The following is a 17,041-nucleotide window of genomic DNA, read 5'->3' on the forward strand; positions in this document are numbered from 1 at the left end:
AGCTTAGCGTTGAAATAAAGTATGCACCATCTTCATTAAAACGGTTACCATGGTGACCATGCTGAGACAATGGAGACATGTTTAGGTTACTCTTTACACGTCATAGTTCAGTTCATACCTAAAAATGTAGGAATTTTTTCTGGGCTTGGATTTTTTTATTTCAAAGTTCTGTTGAGTTTTTGGGCTGTAGCTGCTCTGAAATCCTTCGAGCTTCCTTCTTGTCTTTTTCTGTTTTAAATCATTCTAAACACGATTTTATTTTGAAAGGATCGTTTCTGTCCGCAGCTCAGACGAAAAAAAAAAGTACTTCCGGTCCAAATGTGAAAGGCGGAACAAGCGGTTTTTCAAAAGGAATAATTTGTAGTAAGTAAGCATTCTTTTCTATTACTAATTGATGTTTTTACCGTTCTAACTTTAATGTTTAATGTCATGTATATTTATTTAGTTTTTTCAGTAAATGTGTGGGTAAAGCTCGCGAGCACCACGCGCCGAGGATTAGCTGTTGACTTATTGTCTGTTAGCTTAGCATCTCGCTCCAGCAGTCAAGTTTCTATAAGCCTTGTCCTCTTCAAAGATTTATTACGGCTTCAATAATTAAACACCTGCGGATGTTCTGTACGTGACTGGAATCGATCTGATTTCAGAAATAATGCCATGTTATTGTTTGTAGCAGGATCTCCAGTTTTAGCTCGTTTAGCTGGCCTGTTCTAGCAGCCGCAATTCATTCATGCTAACATCACAACTTTTCTTTTCCAGGCCGCTCGTTTTCCCCCGTGCCAGACAGTTTCCATTCGTGGAGTTACTTTTGATTTAAACTGTAATGTATATTGTTTTTTTCTCTTCCCCCCCCCCCCCCCCCCCCAGCTTCATCAACGTGGAAGTAGCTTGATCTACGTGACTGTCCAGCAGCAATGTCAAGTACGTAGATATTAATTTATTGTGAAAATGATTCGGTTTATTTGAGACTTAACCTGTTATCCTGACCCTCATACTGTCTGAGAACAGTATGAGGGTCACAGTTGAGTACACACCTCAGTAGGGCTGCAACCAACGATTATTCAAATAATCGATTCATCAATGACGAGCGGGTAGATTAATCGATTAGTTTGTGCGCAAAAACACGTTTTGATTTTCACCACTTTATTCCGAAATTGAACATTTGACTGACATAGCAATTCGCACACACACACACAAAAAAAGGTTGCTATTTGACTATTCTGTTAGTAAAATATTGAATAATAAAAAATAAAAGTTAACTGAATAGCTTAAAAAAATAAATGTACACAAAAATATATCCAAATGTCTGCTTTATACCTGCACAATATGTAGCTACTTTGTAAAATGTGTCCTTAAGGGAAGAGTGTAACCTGGATTAAAAGTGTGGATTATTGTAACCTGGATTAAAAACGTGGATCATTGTAGTGAAGCCTTCGTCTTCAAACATCGACAGAGGCCTCATGTCAGTGACGATCATTTAAGGATGATTTCAGTGAAGACAGCTGCTGCTGTGGTGTCCATGATGTCTGTCCATCATGAAGGCTGTCATTGTTTGTTGTTGTTTTCTGGAATGAGAGAGTTTATATGTATTCTAATATAATTTACAGCAACTCAAAACATGCCTTTTTTCACTTACAGTGTTAGGTTCAGGCAAAAGAGTCAGTCAGAGATTCTTTATTGTCATTCGCACCTCATGTGGTACATGTGGTGGAGCAAAATTATGTACACAGGGTCCCAGTTACATCCAACAATAAAATGTATAAGAAAAACAGTAATAACATCTAAGATATGAACTAAGAAAAACATCAACTAAATATACACTAAGCACTCATAACATAAAACATTGAACATCAGCACAAACATGAACATGAGTCTGTGAGCAGATGTGCACGCATGAACACATCAACATTGAAACAGATCAGCAGCAACATGAAACAGATCAGCAGCAACATGAAACAGATCAGCAGCAACATGATATGGTTTTTCACAGTGATTATTCTAGTTAGAGATTCATGAGTCTAACAGCCTCAGGGTAGAAGCTGTTCCTCAGTCTAGTGGTTCTACACTTAATGCTCCTTAACCTCCTTCCTGAGGGGAGTGGGGCAAAAAGTGTGTGTGCTGGGTGAGTGGGGTCCTTCATGATGCAGGTGGCCCTCTTCCTGCATCTGGAGGTGTAGATGTCTGTGATGGTGGGGAGGCTGATTCCGACAGATTTCTGTGCAGCCTTCACCACTCTCTGCAAAGCTTTTCTTTCTGCAGCTGTGCAGCCTCCATGCCACACGTTTATGCTGGAGCACAGGATGCTCTCCACTGCACACCTGTAGAAGGAGGTGAGGACTGAGCTTCCCAGACCAGCTCGCCTCAGCCGTCTGAGGAAGTAGAGTCTCTGATGAGCTTTCTTGATCAGGCTGGTGGTGTTGTTGCTCCAGCTGAGGTTGTCATTCATGTGTACACCCAAGTACTTGTAGCTGGAGACCACTTCCACCGCAGATCCTCTTATGTTCAGGGGGGTGTAGGTGTTTTTGTTCCTTCTGAAGTCCACAATCATCTCCTTTGTCTTCTTCACATTGATGTGAAGGTTATTCTCTCTGCACCAGCTCTCCAGGTGTTCCACCTCTTGCCTGTAGCTGGACTCATCATTGTTTGTGATGCATCCCACCACAAACAATGATGAGTCCAGCTACAGGCAAGAGGTGGAACACCTGGAAAAAAGTAGCTAAAAGAGCAATTAAACACACACACATATATCCATCCATTATCTTTACCTGCTTCTTCCATTTTGGGTCACGGGGGTCGCCGGTGCCCATGTCCAGCAATCACTGTGCGAGGGGCGGGGTACACCCTGGATGGGTCGCAAGTCCATCACAGGGACACATAGAGACAAACGACCATTCACTCTCTCACTCTCACCTAGAGAAAATTTAGAGTTACCAATCAGCCTAACTTGCATGTTTTTGGTCTGTGGGAGGAAACCAGAGCACCCGGAGAAAACCCATGCATGCACGGAGAGAACATGCAAACTCCACCCAGAAAGGCCCCTGGACCGGGGTTTAAACCAAGGACCTGCTCGCTGAGAGGCAGCAGCTCTACCAGTTGCGTCTCTGTGCTGCCCCCCACATACACACACACACACACATAAAATACTTAATTACACACTTTTGAGTAGATGTAATAAATTACTTCAATTCCTGTTCAAATGCAATTCATCCTGCCATACCTGCAGTGTCTTCAGTCTTTGCCAGCAAATTAAAAGTTGAAGCTTAATCATTAAATTATTATCTTTGTGTTATATTTATTTATAAATCACATTTAAACACTGCTTGTACCAATTAAATTAAATAAAAAGTAACACACGTTCTCTATCACCGTCATTAATCAGCAAACAAACAAACAGCTTCATCTACCAGACAGACTGACGTTACGTTTTCTCACTTGGAAATGGAACAATGTGTTAAATTGTAAAGACTCACCTGCAACACATGAGTTGGGAGTGAGACGTTGTATTTGCTGCAGCTCCTTCCTCCTCCTCGTAACTCCGCCATGTTTACGTTTCATCTCCGTGTTTCTCCCGTGTCGTGTCGTCACTTTTTCGAAGCTGTGTGTTTCACAGTTTTTATCTTTGTGAAGAGCTCCCACACTTTGGAGGACTTGGGTCGAACACTTTTCTCTGCGTCGGTCATTTGTAAAATGTATTTAATTTCTTTTGAAAACAGCCTCTGCTTCTACCTCCCCCCTCACTCAACTCGCGTTGCAGTTTTTTTTATCTTTCAAACTTTATTCAGTCAGTCAGCATTGACAATGAACTGCCCGTGAACAAAACAGCTCCGCAGCGCCAGGAAAGACGCATAATCACGCGACACAACAAATCGATAATGAAATTCATCGCCAACACTTTTGATCATCAATTTTTATTGATTTTATCGATTCGTTGTTGCAGCCCTACACCTCAGTATGAAGGTCACATACAAATACATGCCTCATAACAACAGTTGAGTACATACCTCAGTATAACAGTTGAGTACATACCTCAGTATAACAGTTGAGTACATACCTCAGTATAACAGTTGAGTACACACCTCAGTATAACAGTTGAGTACATACCTCAGTATAAGGATCACAGTTTGATGCATACTTCAGCATGAGGGTCAAGGTTAACAAGGTTCTTGAAATGAGGTCCAGTCACATACACCAAGAAAAAAATCCATATATGTATATTTTTGTTTCTGCCTCTGGGAGACAGTCTTAAGAAAACTTGTTTGTAACACCATGTACAGTGATACATTACTTTCCTATCTATTACTTGTAGGATTTCTAAATTCTCTAAAATAAGAAAGTAGTACCAACACTTTACTGTTGCATTTAAGCAAATGCAGTAGAAATTTGTAAGGTGAAGGTAGGGCAAGCCGGCCTGGGACCTGAAAGTCCCAGGTTCGATCCTCAGCCATTCCCACATGTTGTGGTGTCTCTGAGCAAGACACCTAATCCCTAATTGCTCCCTGGGTGCTTACACAGCTGCCCACTGCTCCACCTGGGTGTATCGCAGGTGCGATGGGTTAAATCAGAGAACATACAATGATGACAACACAAAACACATATTATACTATTTTAGAGCACTGTATGTGGTTGGAGCTAATTATGGTCTTTTGCATCATCTTGATTCCTACAGATGAAAAATGTTTGGTGTTGACTGCAAATTCTTGTTTATGTTTATTCACATGCATTTGTCTGTATTGTAGACATTAGATTTTAAGTTTCTATTCAGTTTGAAGTGTACGAGGTGGATGGTGGACAACTTGACCTCAGTTCTTTTTTTAAACGTAATGTTTAGGACACCCCACTGTTTTTATCAAAATTGTAACAAAACTAAAACATTTTAAATAATGAATGAAGAATGATTCTGAAACCATACACAGCCAGGTTAATGTCAGTTTTTTTTAACTCTTCACAGAACGCCCGTCCTACGCTCCTCCACCTCCCCCCGCCCCGACAACAGTAAGTGTCCAACTCTCAGCATTTACAAAAACTGACATGCCTAATGCTTCTTATTTGATTTCTGTAGTATTTCACTCCGTCTTAACCCACTAAGGTTGCCACAAATCTTGTTCAGCTCTTCATTCCCACTGTCACTCCTGAGTTATTCTATCATGTCATCATTTGAGTGCTTTAACAATTTTTTTAATTAAATTTTTTTTATTTTTTTTTATTGCAATAAATATAGTTTTGTAAGAGATGTAGTAGTGGTGAAACGAGTGTCAGACAGAGTGATGTGTCTGAAGGTAGAAGTAGAAGGTCTGATGTTGAATGTTGTCAGTGGTTATTCTCCAGAGGTTGGATGTGATTTAGAGGAAAAGGGAAATCTGGAATGATCTAAATGAAGTGATAGAGAGTAGAGCCCGACTGATAGATTGGTAGGGCCGATATTTTAGGCAGATATAGACATTTGGGGGCCTATCTTATCGGTGATAATTGTCCCATCTTCTGCTGATATAAGTATTTCTAATTTTCCACCCATAAAACGTTGGAACCAGCCATAATTGTACAATGTATCCAGCAGAGGGTGTATGAAGACTACTTTCAAGTCATGGTTTTAAGTTTCACTTTTGATATGCAGCACAGATGAAGCAGGGAGCAATACTGTGTAGTGTATTTTACTGAACAGAGCATGATAGGTTTATTTTAATTGATCTGTAAAATAAATCAACAATAATAAGTTCTCTTCAATCCTCCAACCCACTTGTCATTAGCTAGGTGTGTCTCAAGCTAGCAAGCTAACGTTTAGATAACCTAGCATAGGCTATTGTCTTGTAAAAGTTCATCCAGAACAATAAATCTGATTTAGCGGTAAATATATATCAGTGTTAGTAACGTTACTTTTGTCATCCTCAATGAAATGCATTGTTTGTCTGACATCTTTGTCTGTAAAGAAAAAAAAAATGCTGCTACAGTAGGGATGGGCGATATGGCTCAAATATAATATTGTGATATTTCAGAGCATTCTGACGCTAACAAGAAATTTTGTGATATAACCAAAAAAAAAAAAAAAACAGAAGTCAGTTATTCATTTGACAAAATTAACTTAACATGTTGCTTTGCAGTATCACATAAAAACTAAAAAAACAACGAGGATTAATTTTACTGCTATTACTTTATTTATTAAAGTATTCAGTCACAAAGTATAAAAATAAAAATAATCCTTATGTTATTTAGATTGAAAAAGTCTGCACAAAATATAGATCAACAAAATCCACCACAAAACTAAAATGCAGGTGCAGTTCCCAAATAAATAAATGTAGTTAAAAGTGCTCCAGTTATTTACGTAGCCCACGTCATTGTCAGAACACCACCTGGACACCCAGCGGTCAAACGATGACATACAGCTAAACATGTCATCGCTGATCAGGTTGGGGAGGGGGCCGGAGAAAACTACGGAGTCCGACATGGTTTTAGCAAAGTCACGCATTGAAGCAACATTAATTTTAGTGACCTCCGTTAGGGATGCACCGATCCACGTTTTTTACTTCCGATCCGTGTACCTACATTTAAATATCGTCTGATACCGATCCAGTTCCGATATCATGATCATCATTGATTTTATATGAGGCTGTAATAATCTCCTCTCAAGTACAATTTGTACAAATATATGCATGCATGTCCAAAAAGGCAACTTGAGTTAAGTTTTATTAATGTTGGATAAGTTTTAAAGTTAGAATTAAATTCTAACACAAAACATGTTTATTTTTATTCCTAGCTTTAAAGTGGATATTAAAGTGATTAATTTAAGTGATTTTTAAAATTCATTTTATATTTTTTTAAATAAGGGGCAGATATAAGAATTATTTTTCTTCTTTCTGCACTCTTTTCTTTCTATGTTTTCTTTTTGATGATTTTTTAAAATTTTGTTTCTTTTAAATGAATGAATAAATGAATTAAATTAAATTAAATGTTAAATGGCTTCAAACACCTGGCATAAACCAACAGACATGTTCCTGTTTTTAGTATTTTACAACACTTTATATTGTAGCTGTTTATGTTTTTAATATATATAATTTTCAAATCATATGTTTTTTATGATTGTCTACTGTTGTACTGATAAATATCTCCTGGAGGGTAAACTATATCTTGACTGCAAGTATCAAGCTGAGAAATCCTTCCTTTTCTACAACTGATAGTGGTTGGTCCTTAATCATGAAGTTTAGCAACTTCTCTGTAAACATTTGAGCTCCGTGGCTTCAGCGATGTCTTCTTCTTGTTCAATCCGAAGCAAGCAGCCTGATTTGGGGCAGCCGCGCTCTGTCTGTCCCTCCTCGGAGACGGGCAGATTGAGCGGGGCAGATTGGACGTGGCTGGCCGGGGTTGAGTCGCCTGTTGTGGGTTGAACAAAGAGCAGTGCCCCGCTGAAGCCACGGAGCTCGAATGTCCATCGTAAAACTAACTTTACCGCGGTTTAATGTGGCGCTATGGCTCTGCAGACGTTGCACGATGCTGTCTTGTTTTGTGGCGTTTCTAGTGTAAAATACTTCCACACAGCGGACATGTTTAGATGAAAAGTTTGTTAGCTGTTAGCCACAGTGCTGCTAACTCGGTCCTCATGTTGTAGCGGACTGCAAACTATGAAATGGATTTCCTGAATGTGAGGCAGGTCTTATTACTCTGGGTTCATGAGATACGCCACCGTTCAGGAAATCCATTCCATAGTTTGAAGCCAACTTGCATCATGGATCAGAAATATCGGCAGGTGGATCGGAAAAATCCGATATGTAAATTATGCTGGTATCGGAGGCCGATACGGATATTGGATCGGCCCCATCCCTAACCTCCGATTGACGTAACCGGGTGTCATTACTGCCGACGTAAATAACAATCTTACTGTATTTAGCCTTAGTCAGCAGTTTCAGATAAGATTCTATGCCGCCCGCTCTGGCCCCCGGAATGCATTTGACTATGACCGCTGGAGTCCCTAAAGCCACGTTTCAGACTATGGAGCTGCCAATAACTAGGGCTGGGTACCTTTCTAAAAAAATCTGTATCGGTACCTTCACTTCGGTGTCCGTTCCTGGACGGTTCTTTTTTCGGTACCAATTTTGTAATTACTATTAATTCTAACAAGAATAAAATTACGTTGCATATTACAGTACATATTGTGAGTTTTATTTTTTAACTTTGGTATTTTTCTATTCCAAGCAGTTTTCTTACATAAAAACTAACAAATAATTTCCAGGTCAAAAGACCAGTTACAAACCAGTGACACGTCAGTGTCTAATGTTCACTGAGGACCTTTTCACTTAACAGTTTTTCTTCAGAAAAATCAACATGTCTGCTTTCTGTGGACACAAACAAGCCCACTCCTGGCTGATGGTGTCTCCAGCAGTAGAACATGTTCACTCTGAGGGTGTAGATGATTCTTGTTGCACACACATATACCTGGTTGTCAATTTGATAGCACTGACATATTGTCCCTCATATTCCACCAGCAGGTCACTGATGCAGACTTCTGCACCTCTGTGTCTCTGCCTGAATCTTCTCTGTGATTCTCTGGGGTTTAGGGCTCTGATCATCTCCCTAATTGACATGAAAACACAAAACATCAACAATAACCTGATTGTGGTGTTATTGCTCAAAAAACATTATCTAGGCTGAGAGATAAAAGCTTAACTGTCAACAAAATCCTTTTAAAGTTTACTTACCTCCACCATGAAGCCCCCACTGTAGAAAAAGACAGCAAACTTTTAACAACAATGTTTGTGACTGTCCTGTGGCCCCCACCAGACTTTTATTTTGTGAGTCTTTGTCCTCACATCAGGGTCAGAGTCTCCTGTGAGAACATAAACAAACGCTGAACTTTAGGCAAACTTTTTAAGCAGCTGATCCGATGGATGAGCAGTTTTACAAGCTAAGCTTCATCTGTTACTGTCAATCTTTAGCTTCTGAGTTTAGCTAGCTACATAGATAAAATAAATTTACACACTAATATCTTAAAGTTAACATTACATGGATTCTAGTTTAATTCACCGCGATGTACGTGTTAAGTTGCAGTAACGTTAACAAACGTAAACTTACCAGCTGACACACAGACACAGCTCCGTCCTCGGAGTTCTTTGATGAAGAGGAGTCCGGCCGTGGAGATGTTGATTCAGTCTGTTTAACACCCACAGGCTGACTTTAACGCTGAGAGGATGAGGGGAGGCTGCTGTCCGTCTGTTTTCTTGCAGAAAAACACGAGCAGACAGTTGCGTGTGTTGTCGAAGCTGTTCGACAACACATGCGCTGCACACGTGAACCCCGTCTGTGGGCGTAACCAGCCCCATAGACATACATTATACATAGATTAGATACGACAGCTCTATACAGCTCTGGGTGTAAACACGTAGTCTATTTGTCATATGTCTGGTGTTTTACCTGCCTGCATGCTGAAACCACTTGACACGTTACAGCCAGTACTGAAACTTGACACCGAAAAAAGAGTGATGTTTCAATCCATACACCGACCGGTGCAGTTCGGTCGGTGCCATTTAAGAACCTCGGTTCGGTACTCAGCCCTACCAATAACCAGGAGCTGTTTCTCAGCGGGTGTGTCACTGAGCGAGGAAAATCTATTAGAAACGTGAATGGGTCGGTGGTGAACTGGGGGTTTAGCCTTAACGCTACGCTTTCTCCGGACCGTCACCCAGCCGGTCTGGGGTCCCGGCTGCTCGGGGTCTGCTGGAGGACCACTAACGGGAGCTAGCCTCTGTGGTTCCATGCTGTCTAAGGGTTCAGACAGCCTCTCCTCCAAAGCTACCATAAGACTACATTTGTTGTATCATTATCACTAAAGGAGGCAGAGGAGTAACTAAACATCTGACACACGGAGCAACTGAAAACGGAGGAAGCCGGGAGAGAAGCAGCAGCCATGCTAAGCTAACGCTAGCAAGAGCTAGCAGATCCCAATACACCAATAAAAACCAAGACATGTTGAAAGATAAAATGTATTTTAAGCACTATCCAACAGTAGAAAAACAACTGTACCATGGATGTTTGTGAACTAGAATGTAAAACAGCAATAGATGGATAAATCCAGAAAACAAGACTCCTCTAGCTAAAACATTACTCGGGCTACCAGCAGAGAAAACAGGAAGTGACACAATACGTCTCACCACGAACGTCCAATGTCAGAAACGAGGGGGTTCAAACAATGAACAGGGAAGGGTGTTTCTTTGTTTAATTTATATTATTGTAACACACTTGATAACTTTATGGTGAACATTGGAGGATAAAAAATGTGAACACACGTTAGGAGGACTGTTTTTGTTACCAGTGCACCACTTGTAAACCTACTGTGGGACTAATTAAAGCATGGATCTGATTAACTTGGCTTCTAACAGCTGCGCTAATTAAAAAACCCCACTCCACTCGCTGTTTTCTTAGATTCTTGAAGATGGACAAAGCTCAACCATTTTCAGCCAGCATATCGTTATCAACATTAGCCTTCTCCTCCCAATATTGTATTGGTGATAGCCAAAATTTCCATATTGGTCGGGCTCTAATACGAGTATTCTCAGGGAGGAGAGAGTGGTGATCAGAGCAGACCTGAATGGACATGTTGATGAAGAAAACAGAGGAGATGAGGAAGTGTTGGACAGGTGTTTTGTCAAGGAAAGGAACCGGGAAGGACAGATGGTGGTGGATTTTCCCAAGAGAATGGAAATGGCTGTAGTAAACACTTATTTTCAAAAGAGAGTGTAACAGTTTAGAGTAGAGGCAGGAGTACACAGGTAAAGTACATTCTGTATGGACTTTTAAGTTTGGCAGGGGTTCGTGTGGCCAGGCAGCATCGGTATGTAGGATGATTGTTGTGGTCAGTCCCTACCATTATCCTAAGAGGGCAGTCCGCCCCACCATAAAAATCATGCAATGTATAAAATGTCTGTACATGTTCACACGTCATCAATTCTGTGCTGTGGGGAAGACACCAAATGTCCCGTTTTCCCCATCATTACCCCCTCCTCCAACACTGTGCCCAGACCACCTGGGACATTTGTATCTAAAATTGACCTTGTATTCATTGTCAGTGCATTCAGGCTAACATCATTAGCATACAGACACTGACTCCTGTGCTAAACCAGCAGAGAGGGCGTTGCCGCAGAAGCATGCACAGCCTTTTTAAGTCACTCTCCCAGGTAAACTTGCTGATTTCTGCAACTTTAGTTCTTTGAATCAAGCTGTTTTAACCATTTATTAGGAATAAATGGTAAATGGACTGTACTTATATTGAGCCTTTCTATCTAATCAAGATACTCTAAAAGAGTTTTACAACACAATCTGTGCCCTCATTTACCTCCACAAACACATTCATACAGCACTCTACTATTTCTACCAAGATAACCTGAATCTGTAGAGACTAATCAGTGCTTTAGGTCACATTCATACACTGATGAGACACACATCAGAGGCAATGAGGGGTTCAGTGTCTTGTTCAGGGACACTGTAACATGTGACTGCTGGTGGATTTGAACCCCCAACTCTCCCAATGGAGGATGACTGCTCTAACCACTCAGCCACAGCTGCCCCCAAATACAAAGGTAAAGGTAAATAATACCAAGATATATCTCTTTCTTTTCTTTATTATTGCCAAAATCTCAGTGTTCTCTATGTAAGCGTTAGTTTCAAGTGTTATTACAAATATCTGCAAATTTTTCCAATGCAAAATGGATGCTGATAACTGATATAGAGGTTGAATTTTTTTTAGCTTGGTCCATCCCAAAAATCCAAGTAAACAGCGAGTAGAGCGGGGCTTGTTTATTTAGCGCAGCTGTTAGCAACTATGAGGCTAAGCAAATCAGATCCGTGCTATACCTAGACCCACACAAGGTTTACAAGTGGTGCAAATATCCGCCGTACCAATATATTGGTCGGGCTCTACTAAAAAAATCATGTTTAACAGACTCAAACAGCAAAAACACTGTGTTGTTGCTAAAACAATGTGTAGAATTGAATTTAGCAGATATTTATGATGAACTGCAAACATCTGAAACTGTCTCTCACAAAGGGAACTTTGTGTGTTTAAGGTAAAAAATTTAAGTTAAAACAAAGTTTTGTTATAATCTGGGAAATATAAATATTCATCGTTTAGCGTTAATATGGTTTAATTATAAAAACTAAAGCAGCAGACAGCCTCCTTTCTCACTGAGGGAGACACTCAAACAGGCTGAGCGCGCTCCTGCGGCGCCACAGTTTTCTTTGAAGACCAGAAGTTTAGTCACGCACGCAAGTTGCACAAGTCTGTATGATGATGACCCTCAGAACACATCAAGATTTTTTTCTTTTTTTTTCTTTTGTAATTTATTGACAAAACATCCTCTGGAGCATGCAGTTAAAATAGAACAAGTAAACAAATAGAAAATACAAGCTTTACAAACACCACGTCTGTGTCTACAAACCATGATTCCACCATTTGTCCAGTAATGATGTACACAACAACTAAAGGTTAGATTATTTACTTTTACTGTAAACCTTTAAACATTTAAATTACTTGCGTGCACTCACACACACACAACCCCCCCCCCCGCCCCCCAATCAATATTTAATCTAATAATCAAAGATTTTTGACCTAATAAATGATGATTGAATCAATTACGGTAATAAACATAAAAACATACCTGAACTTTAACAATAAAATGTTTTTCTTTTGTTCTGAGCGTCTTACCCATTGTTTTTTGTTTTAGTTTTTTTTAGTTAGTTTTGCATTACTGTAACTTTGCAAAAGTGTGAGCTATCCCCAAAATTCCAACGGTTTCTGAAAGATGTAAACGTGCACTTTACAGCCAGTATAGACTTGTTACAGCAGTCTGACTCTGCTGTTGCATAAATCCCGTGAAACAACCACGCTGTGTCGCTCCTCCCACAGAGACACCGGCGAGCCCAGCCAGCTTCCTGAGGGACATTTGGGTGTTCTGCCCCTCTTCTTGTGGGATGGGGAGGCCAAATCCGGGTCTGTCCCACCCAAATTGGAATGGTTGAAAACGCGTTTTTTATTTCTTCCCACTTTTCATTTTTACAGATGACTGATCCATGTTTATGTCACTTTGTTGTTCGAGACAAAAATAGGTCATCTCGGTCAAACGGAAACCGCTTATGTTGACCCCTGCATACAGCTGACACCACCACCCCTCCCAAGGCCAGAAGCCTAGGGTAAACACAGGTGGATAATGAGAGGAAAAGAGTAACTTCAATTCAGTTTATTTATATAGCGCCAAATCACAACAGAATTCATCTCAGGGTACTGAACAGAAACATTCACATACAAAGTCAGTTAATAACATTATTTATCTGAGGAGCCAACAGATTGCTTTGAGTTTTCACTTCGTCACAGTCTTCCATCTTAAGCAAGCAAATTCAGAGATGATCAAATGGAGGTTGAGAAAAAAGCCAATTAGTAAAGTTCTCTAAAGAATCCAGCATACAAGTTGAATCTTGGCTTCATCACAGTCTCCCATTCTGAGCAAGCACAGTGGCAACAGTGGAAAGAAAAGCTCCCTTTTAAAAAGAAGAAACCTCCAGCAGAACCAGGCTCAGGACAAGCGGCCATCTGCTTTGACCAGCTGGTCTGAGAGGACAGGAAGGAGAGACAGACGAACATAGAATGGTAGGTCCAGGTATAGGTCCAGGTGTATCTGAAAGACAAAAACACGTTAAGGATAGAAAAAATAATTACAAATACAAACAGGTTGAGCAGAGTAAGTAAAGACAGTAGCAGAGTGAAAATTGTGGTCAGTTTGTCCTCCAGCAGTCTAAGCCTATAGCAGCATAACTAAGGGACAGCTCAGGAAACCCAACCCAACCCTAACTATAGGATTTAGCAAAAAGGAAAGTCTTAAGTCGAGTTTTAAAACTGGATAATGTGTCAGCCTCACGGACACAAGTAAACCTGCAGTCTGAGAACGAAGTGCTCTGTTAGGAAAATATGGAACAATAAGATCTGTAATATAAGATGGAGCTAGGTTGTTGAGAGCTTTGTAGGTTAGAAGTAAGATTTTGAATTCTATTCTGGACTCGACAGGGAGCCAATGGAGAGAAACTAAAACTGGAGAAATATGATCTCTCCCACTAACTCCAGTTAAGACTCTGGCAGCAGCATTTTGGATCAACTGAAGACTTTTAAAGAAGTATGATGTCTAGAAGGAATCCCCGTGGACTATAAAGTTTGCAAATGACTGTGATCTGTGGTGAGAAAAGAAAACAGTGAAGAGAACTTGGAGATGGATTTATGCATTGGCTGGAGAAATATTTCAGGAGTGATTTGTGACAACAAGAAAGCAGCAAAGGTGAAGTGTATAAGAGAGTTGTGAGACCAGCTATGTTGTATGGTCGGGAGACAGAGACATGGACAAAAAGACAGAAGAACTGGAAGTGGCAGAAATGAAGATGTTGAGGTTCTCCTTAGGAGTGACAAGGATGGATAAGATAACGAATGAGATTATCAGAGGTACAGCACTGGTTGAACAACTGGGAGATAAAGTTAGAGAGACCAGACTGAGATGGTTTGGACATGTCCAGAGGAGGCGAGGGACAGTGGTTTGGACATGTCCAGAGGAGGGACAGTGGGTATATTGGTAGAATGATAGTAGAAATGCAGCTGCCAGGAAAAAGACAGAGGAGATACATGGATGGAGTTAGAGACATGGAGGAGGTTGGAGTGAGGACAGAGATGGAGGAGGACTCGCTGTGGAGACCCCTGAAGAGGGAATGGCAGGAACAAGTTTTTGTAATTTATTTTATTTTAATGAATTACTTTTATTTGTTATTTTTATTTTTTATTTTTGCCTGAAGCGCTTCTCTTGTGCTCAAGTGAAACGCTCCTCCAGACTGAGGAACCTTTGACATGAATGATCAGTTTCTTACTTTTTATGCAAGTAGTCTTGGTGTATGTGCTTGTTATGATGCTTTCCCTTTCTATACATTCAGCAGCAGGGTGCAACATTGTGAACTGAAGAATTGCAAACACAAGATTAAATGAAAGCACCTTGTGCTCACAAAAATGAATCGAGCTTTATATAGGTGCAGCATTTACATGTTGTGCACTGATTCTGAATGCAAGCCTGCTGCTCAGTTTTTGTTTTGCATTTTTAGGTCATCAATAAAAGTTAATTTTATGTTATCTCCCCCCTTTCACTTATTTGTGTTTTATCCCTCTTCCTCTTGTCTGTGTGTCATTTCTCATTCGTGTTTTGTCTCATTTGTCTTCCATCAGCAAATGCCTTCCACCCCAGGGTTTGTGGGCTACAACCCTTACAGCCATCTGGCCTACAACAACCTCCGACTGGGAGGGAGCTCCGGAGGCTCCAGCAGGGTAATGAATATTATGAAGGGATAAACAATATTCAGGAGCAAAGGGAGAATAGAATAAGATAGTGAAGACAGATAAAATTGTAGGGAAGGAGGTGGCATTAGTTATCTGTGAATATTTTCTTTTCAGGTGAAAGATGGGATGTTTCCTGTATGTAGCACAGCGCTACTTGAGTAAAGTTGGGGGGGTTGTTTGTTTTGTTTGGTAGGCTGTGTTTCAAGTTTTTTTTTTTTTTAAACTTCCTTTTCTGAGACTCCAGCAGAGCAAGGTAATAACTTATATGTCAAAACTCTGCTAACTGGCATGTAAGAAAATCTTGTAGATTTCAAATTTCTTTTTGACTTGAAAACTTTTTTATGATGGTGGATGGAGGAAAGTCTGTAACCAGGACCGTCTGCCTTCTCAATAACAGGCGGCGATTTCACCGCCTACTCAAGTGTCCCACGCTATCCACAGTGACTGATGAATTTTAAATGTTTTTTTAAATCCTTCCCATTTTTGCTATGACTGAATGTAGGGTATACCTCATTTCATCGTGTACGGATGGTATACATGTCAAGTATTATGAATTTTCCACAAATTGTAAATATTTTTCCTCATTTTTCATGGCTCCGGACGTACAGAGAAAGTCCTATGGAATTTTCAAAAACTCAGCTTCAAATTACTTTTACATTTCATAGTTGCCTCGTAGGCAAATGCTAATGTTGACTCCTCCTTTTCTTCATTCTTCCTCGCTACTTAGAATATACCTGCCCCCCCCCCCATTGTGGTGCTCACAAAGAGCCCAAAATGCACAACCACCCAGAGAAGGAGTTCAAGTTCAACAATCTTTATAATCCCCAAGGGGCATTAGTTTCACAGTCAGTAGGTTCACAAAACATCCAGACTAGAGAAGACATTAAAATAACAGAAATCATCTCAGTTCCTTGAGAAGCCTGATCACTACAGGGATGAATGAGTTATTCATCCGACATGTGGGCAGCAGAAACCTGCATCCAGATGGAAGCAACCTGAACTCACCAAGGAGTGGTGATCAGGATCTGCCAGAATCAGCCTGGCCTTGTTCACTGACCTCTCCTTGTGTAGGTCAGTGAGGTTCTGTAGATCAGTGAGTTTATGTAGGTCAGTGAGGTTCTGTAGGTCAGTGAGTTTATGTAGGTCAGTGAGGTTCTGTAGGTCAGTGAGGTTCTGTAGGTCAGTGAGGTTCTGTAGGTTAGTGAGGTTCTGTAGGTCAGTGAGGTTCTGTAGGTCAGTGAGGTTCTGTTTGTCAGTGAGGTTCTGTAGGTCAGTGAGGTTCTGTAGGTTAGTGAGGTTCTGTAGGTCAGTGAGGTTCTGTTTGTCAGTGAGGTTCTGTAGGTCAGTGAGGTTCTGTTTATCAGTGATGTTCTGTTTGTCAGTGAGGTTCTGTAGGTTAGTGAGGTTCTGTTTGTCAGTGAGGTTTTGTAGGTCAGTGAGGTTCTGTAGGTCAGTGAGGTTCTTTAGGTCAGTGAGGTTCTGTTTGTCTGTGAGGTTCTGTAGGTCAGTGAGGTTCTGTTTGTCAGTGAGGTTCTGTAGCTCAGTGAGGTTATGTAGGTCAGTGAGTTTATGTAGGTCAGTGAGGTTCTGTAGGTCAGTGAGGTTCTGTAGGTCATTGAGTTTCTGTAGGTCAGTGAGGTTCTGTTTGTCAGTGAGGTTCTGTAGGTCAGTGAGGTTCTGTAGGTCAGTGAGGTTCTTTAGGTCAGT

At 40.6% G+C, this 17,041-nt stretch overlaps 1 protein-coding gene across 3 annotated transcripts in view; it reads left to right on the forward strand.

Moving 5' to 3' along the window:
- Positions 1-288: 288 nt before the first annotated feature.
- The window catches only part of LOC119422050 (SWI/SNF-related matrix-associated actin-dependent regulator of chromatin subfamily E member 1), a 36,223-nt gene continuing 19,470 nt past the window's right edge, over positions 289-17,041 (forward strand). For 2 of the 3 annotated variants that reach the window (XM_037689391.1, XM_037689393.1), the window contains exons 1-4: positions 289-363; positions 865-918; positions 4,946-4,989; positions 15,224-15,322. In XM_037689391.1, coding sequence (XP_037545319.1) covers positions 912-918; positions 4,946-4,989; positions 15,224-15,322 — 150 coding nt within the window. In that variant the 5' untranslated portion in view covers positions 289-363; positions 865-911. Of the gene's footprint in view, positions 368-864; positions 919-4,945; positions 4,990-15,223; positions 15,323-17,041 lie in introns of all 3 variants that reach the window. The other variant, XM_037689392.1, reaches the window with a different exon arrangement.

The sequence above is a fragment of the Nematolebias whitei genome, chromosome 15, assembly GCF_014905685.2.
Source record: "Nematolebias whitei isolate Nwh7 chromosome 15, NemWhi1, whole genome shotgun sequence".
Taxonomy (NCBI): Eukaryota; Metazoa; Chordata; class Actinopteri; order Cyprinodontiformes; family Rivulidae; genus Nematolebias; species Nematolebias whitei.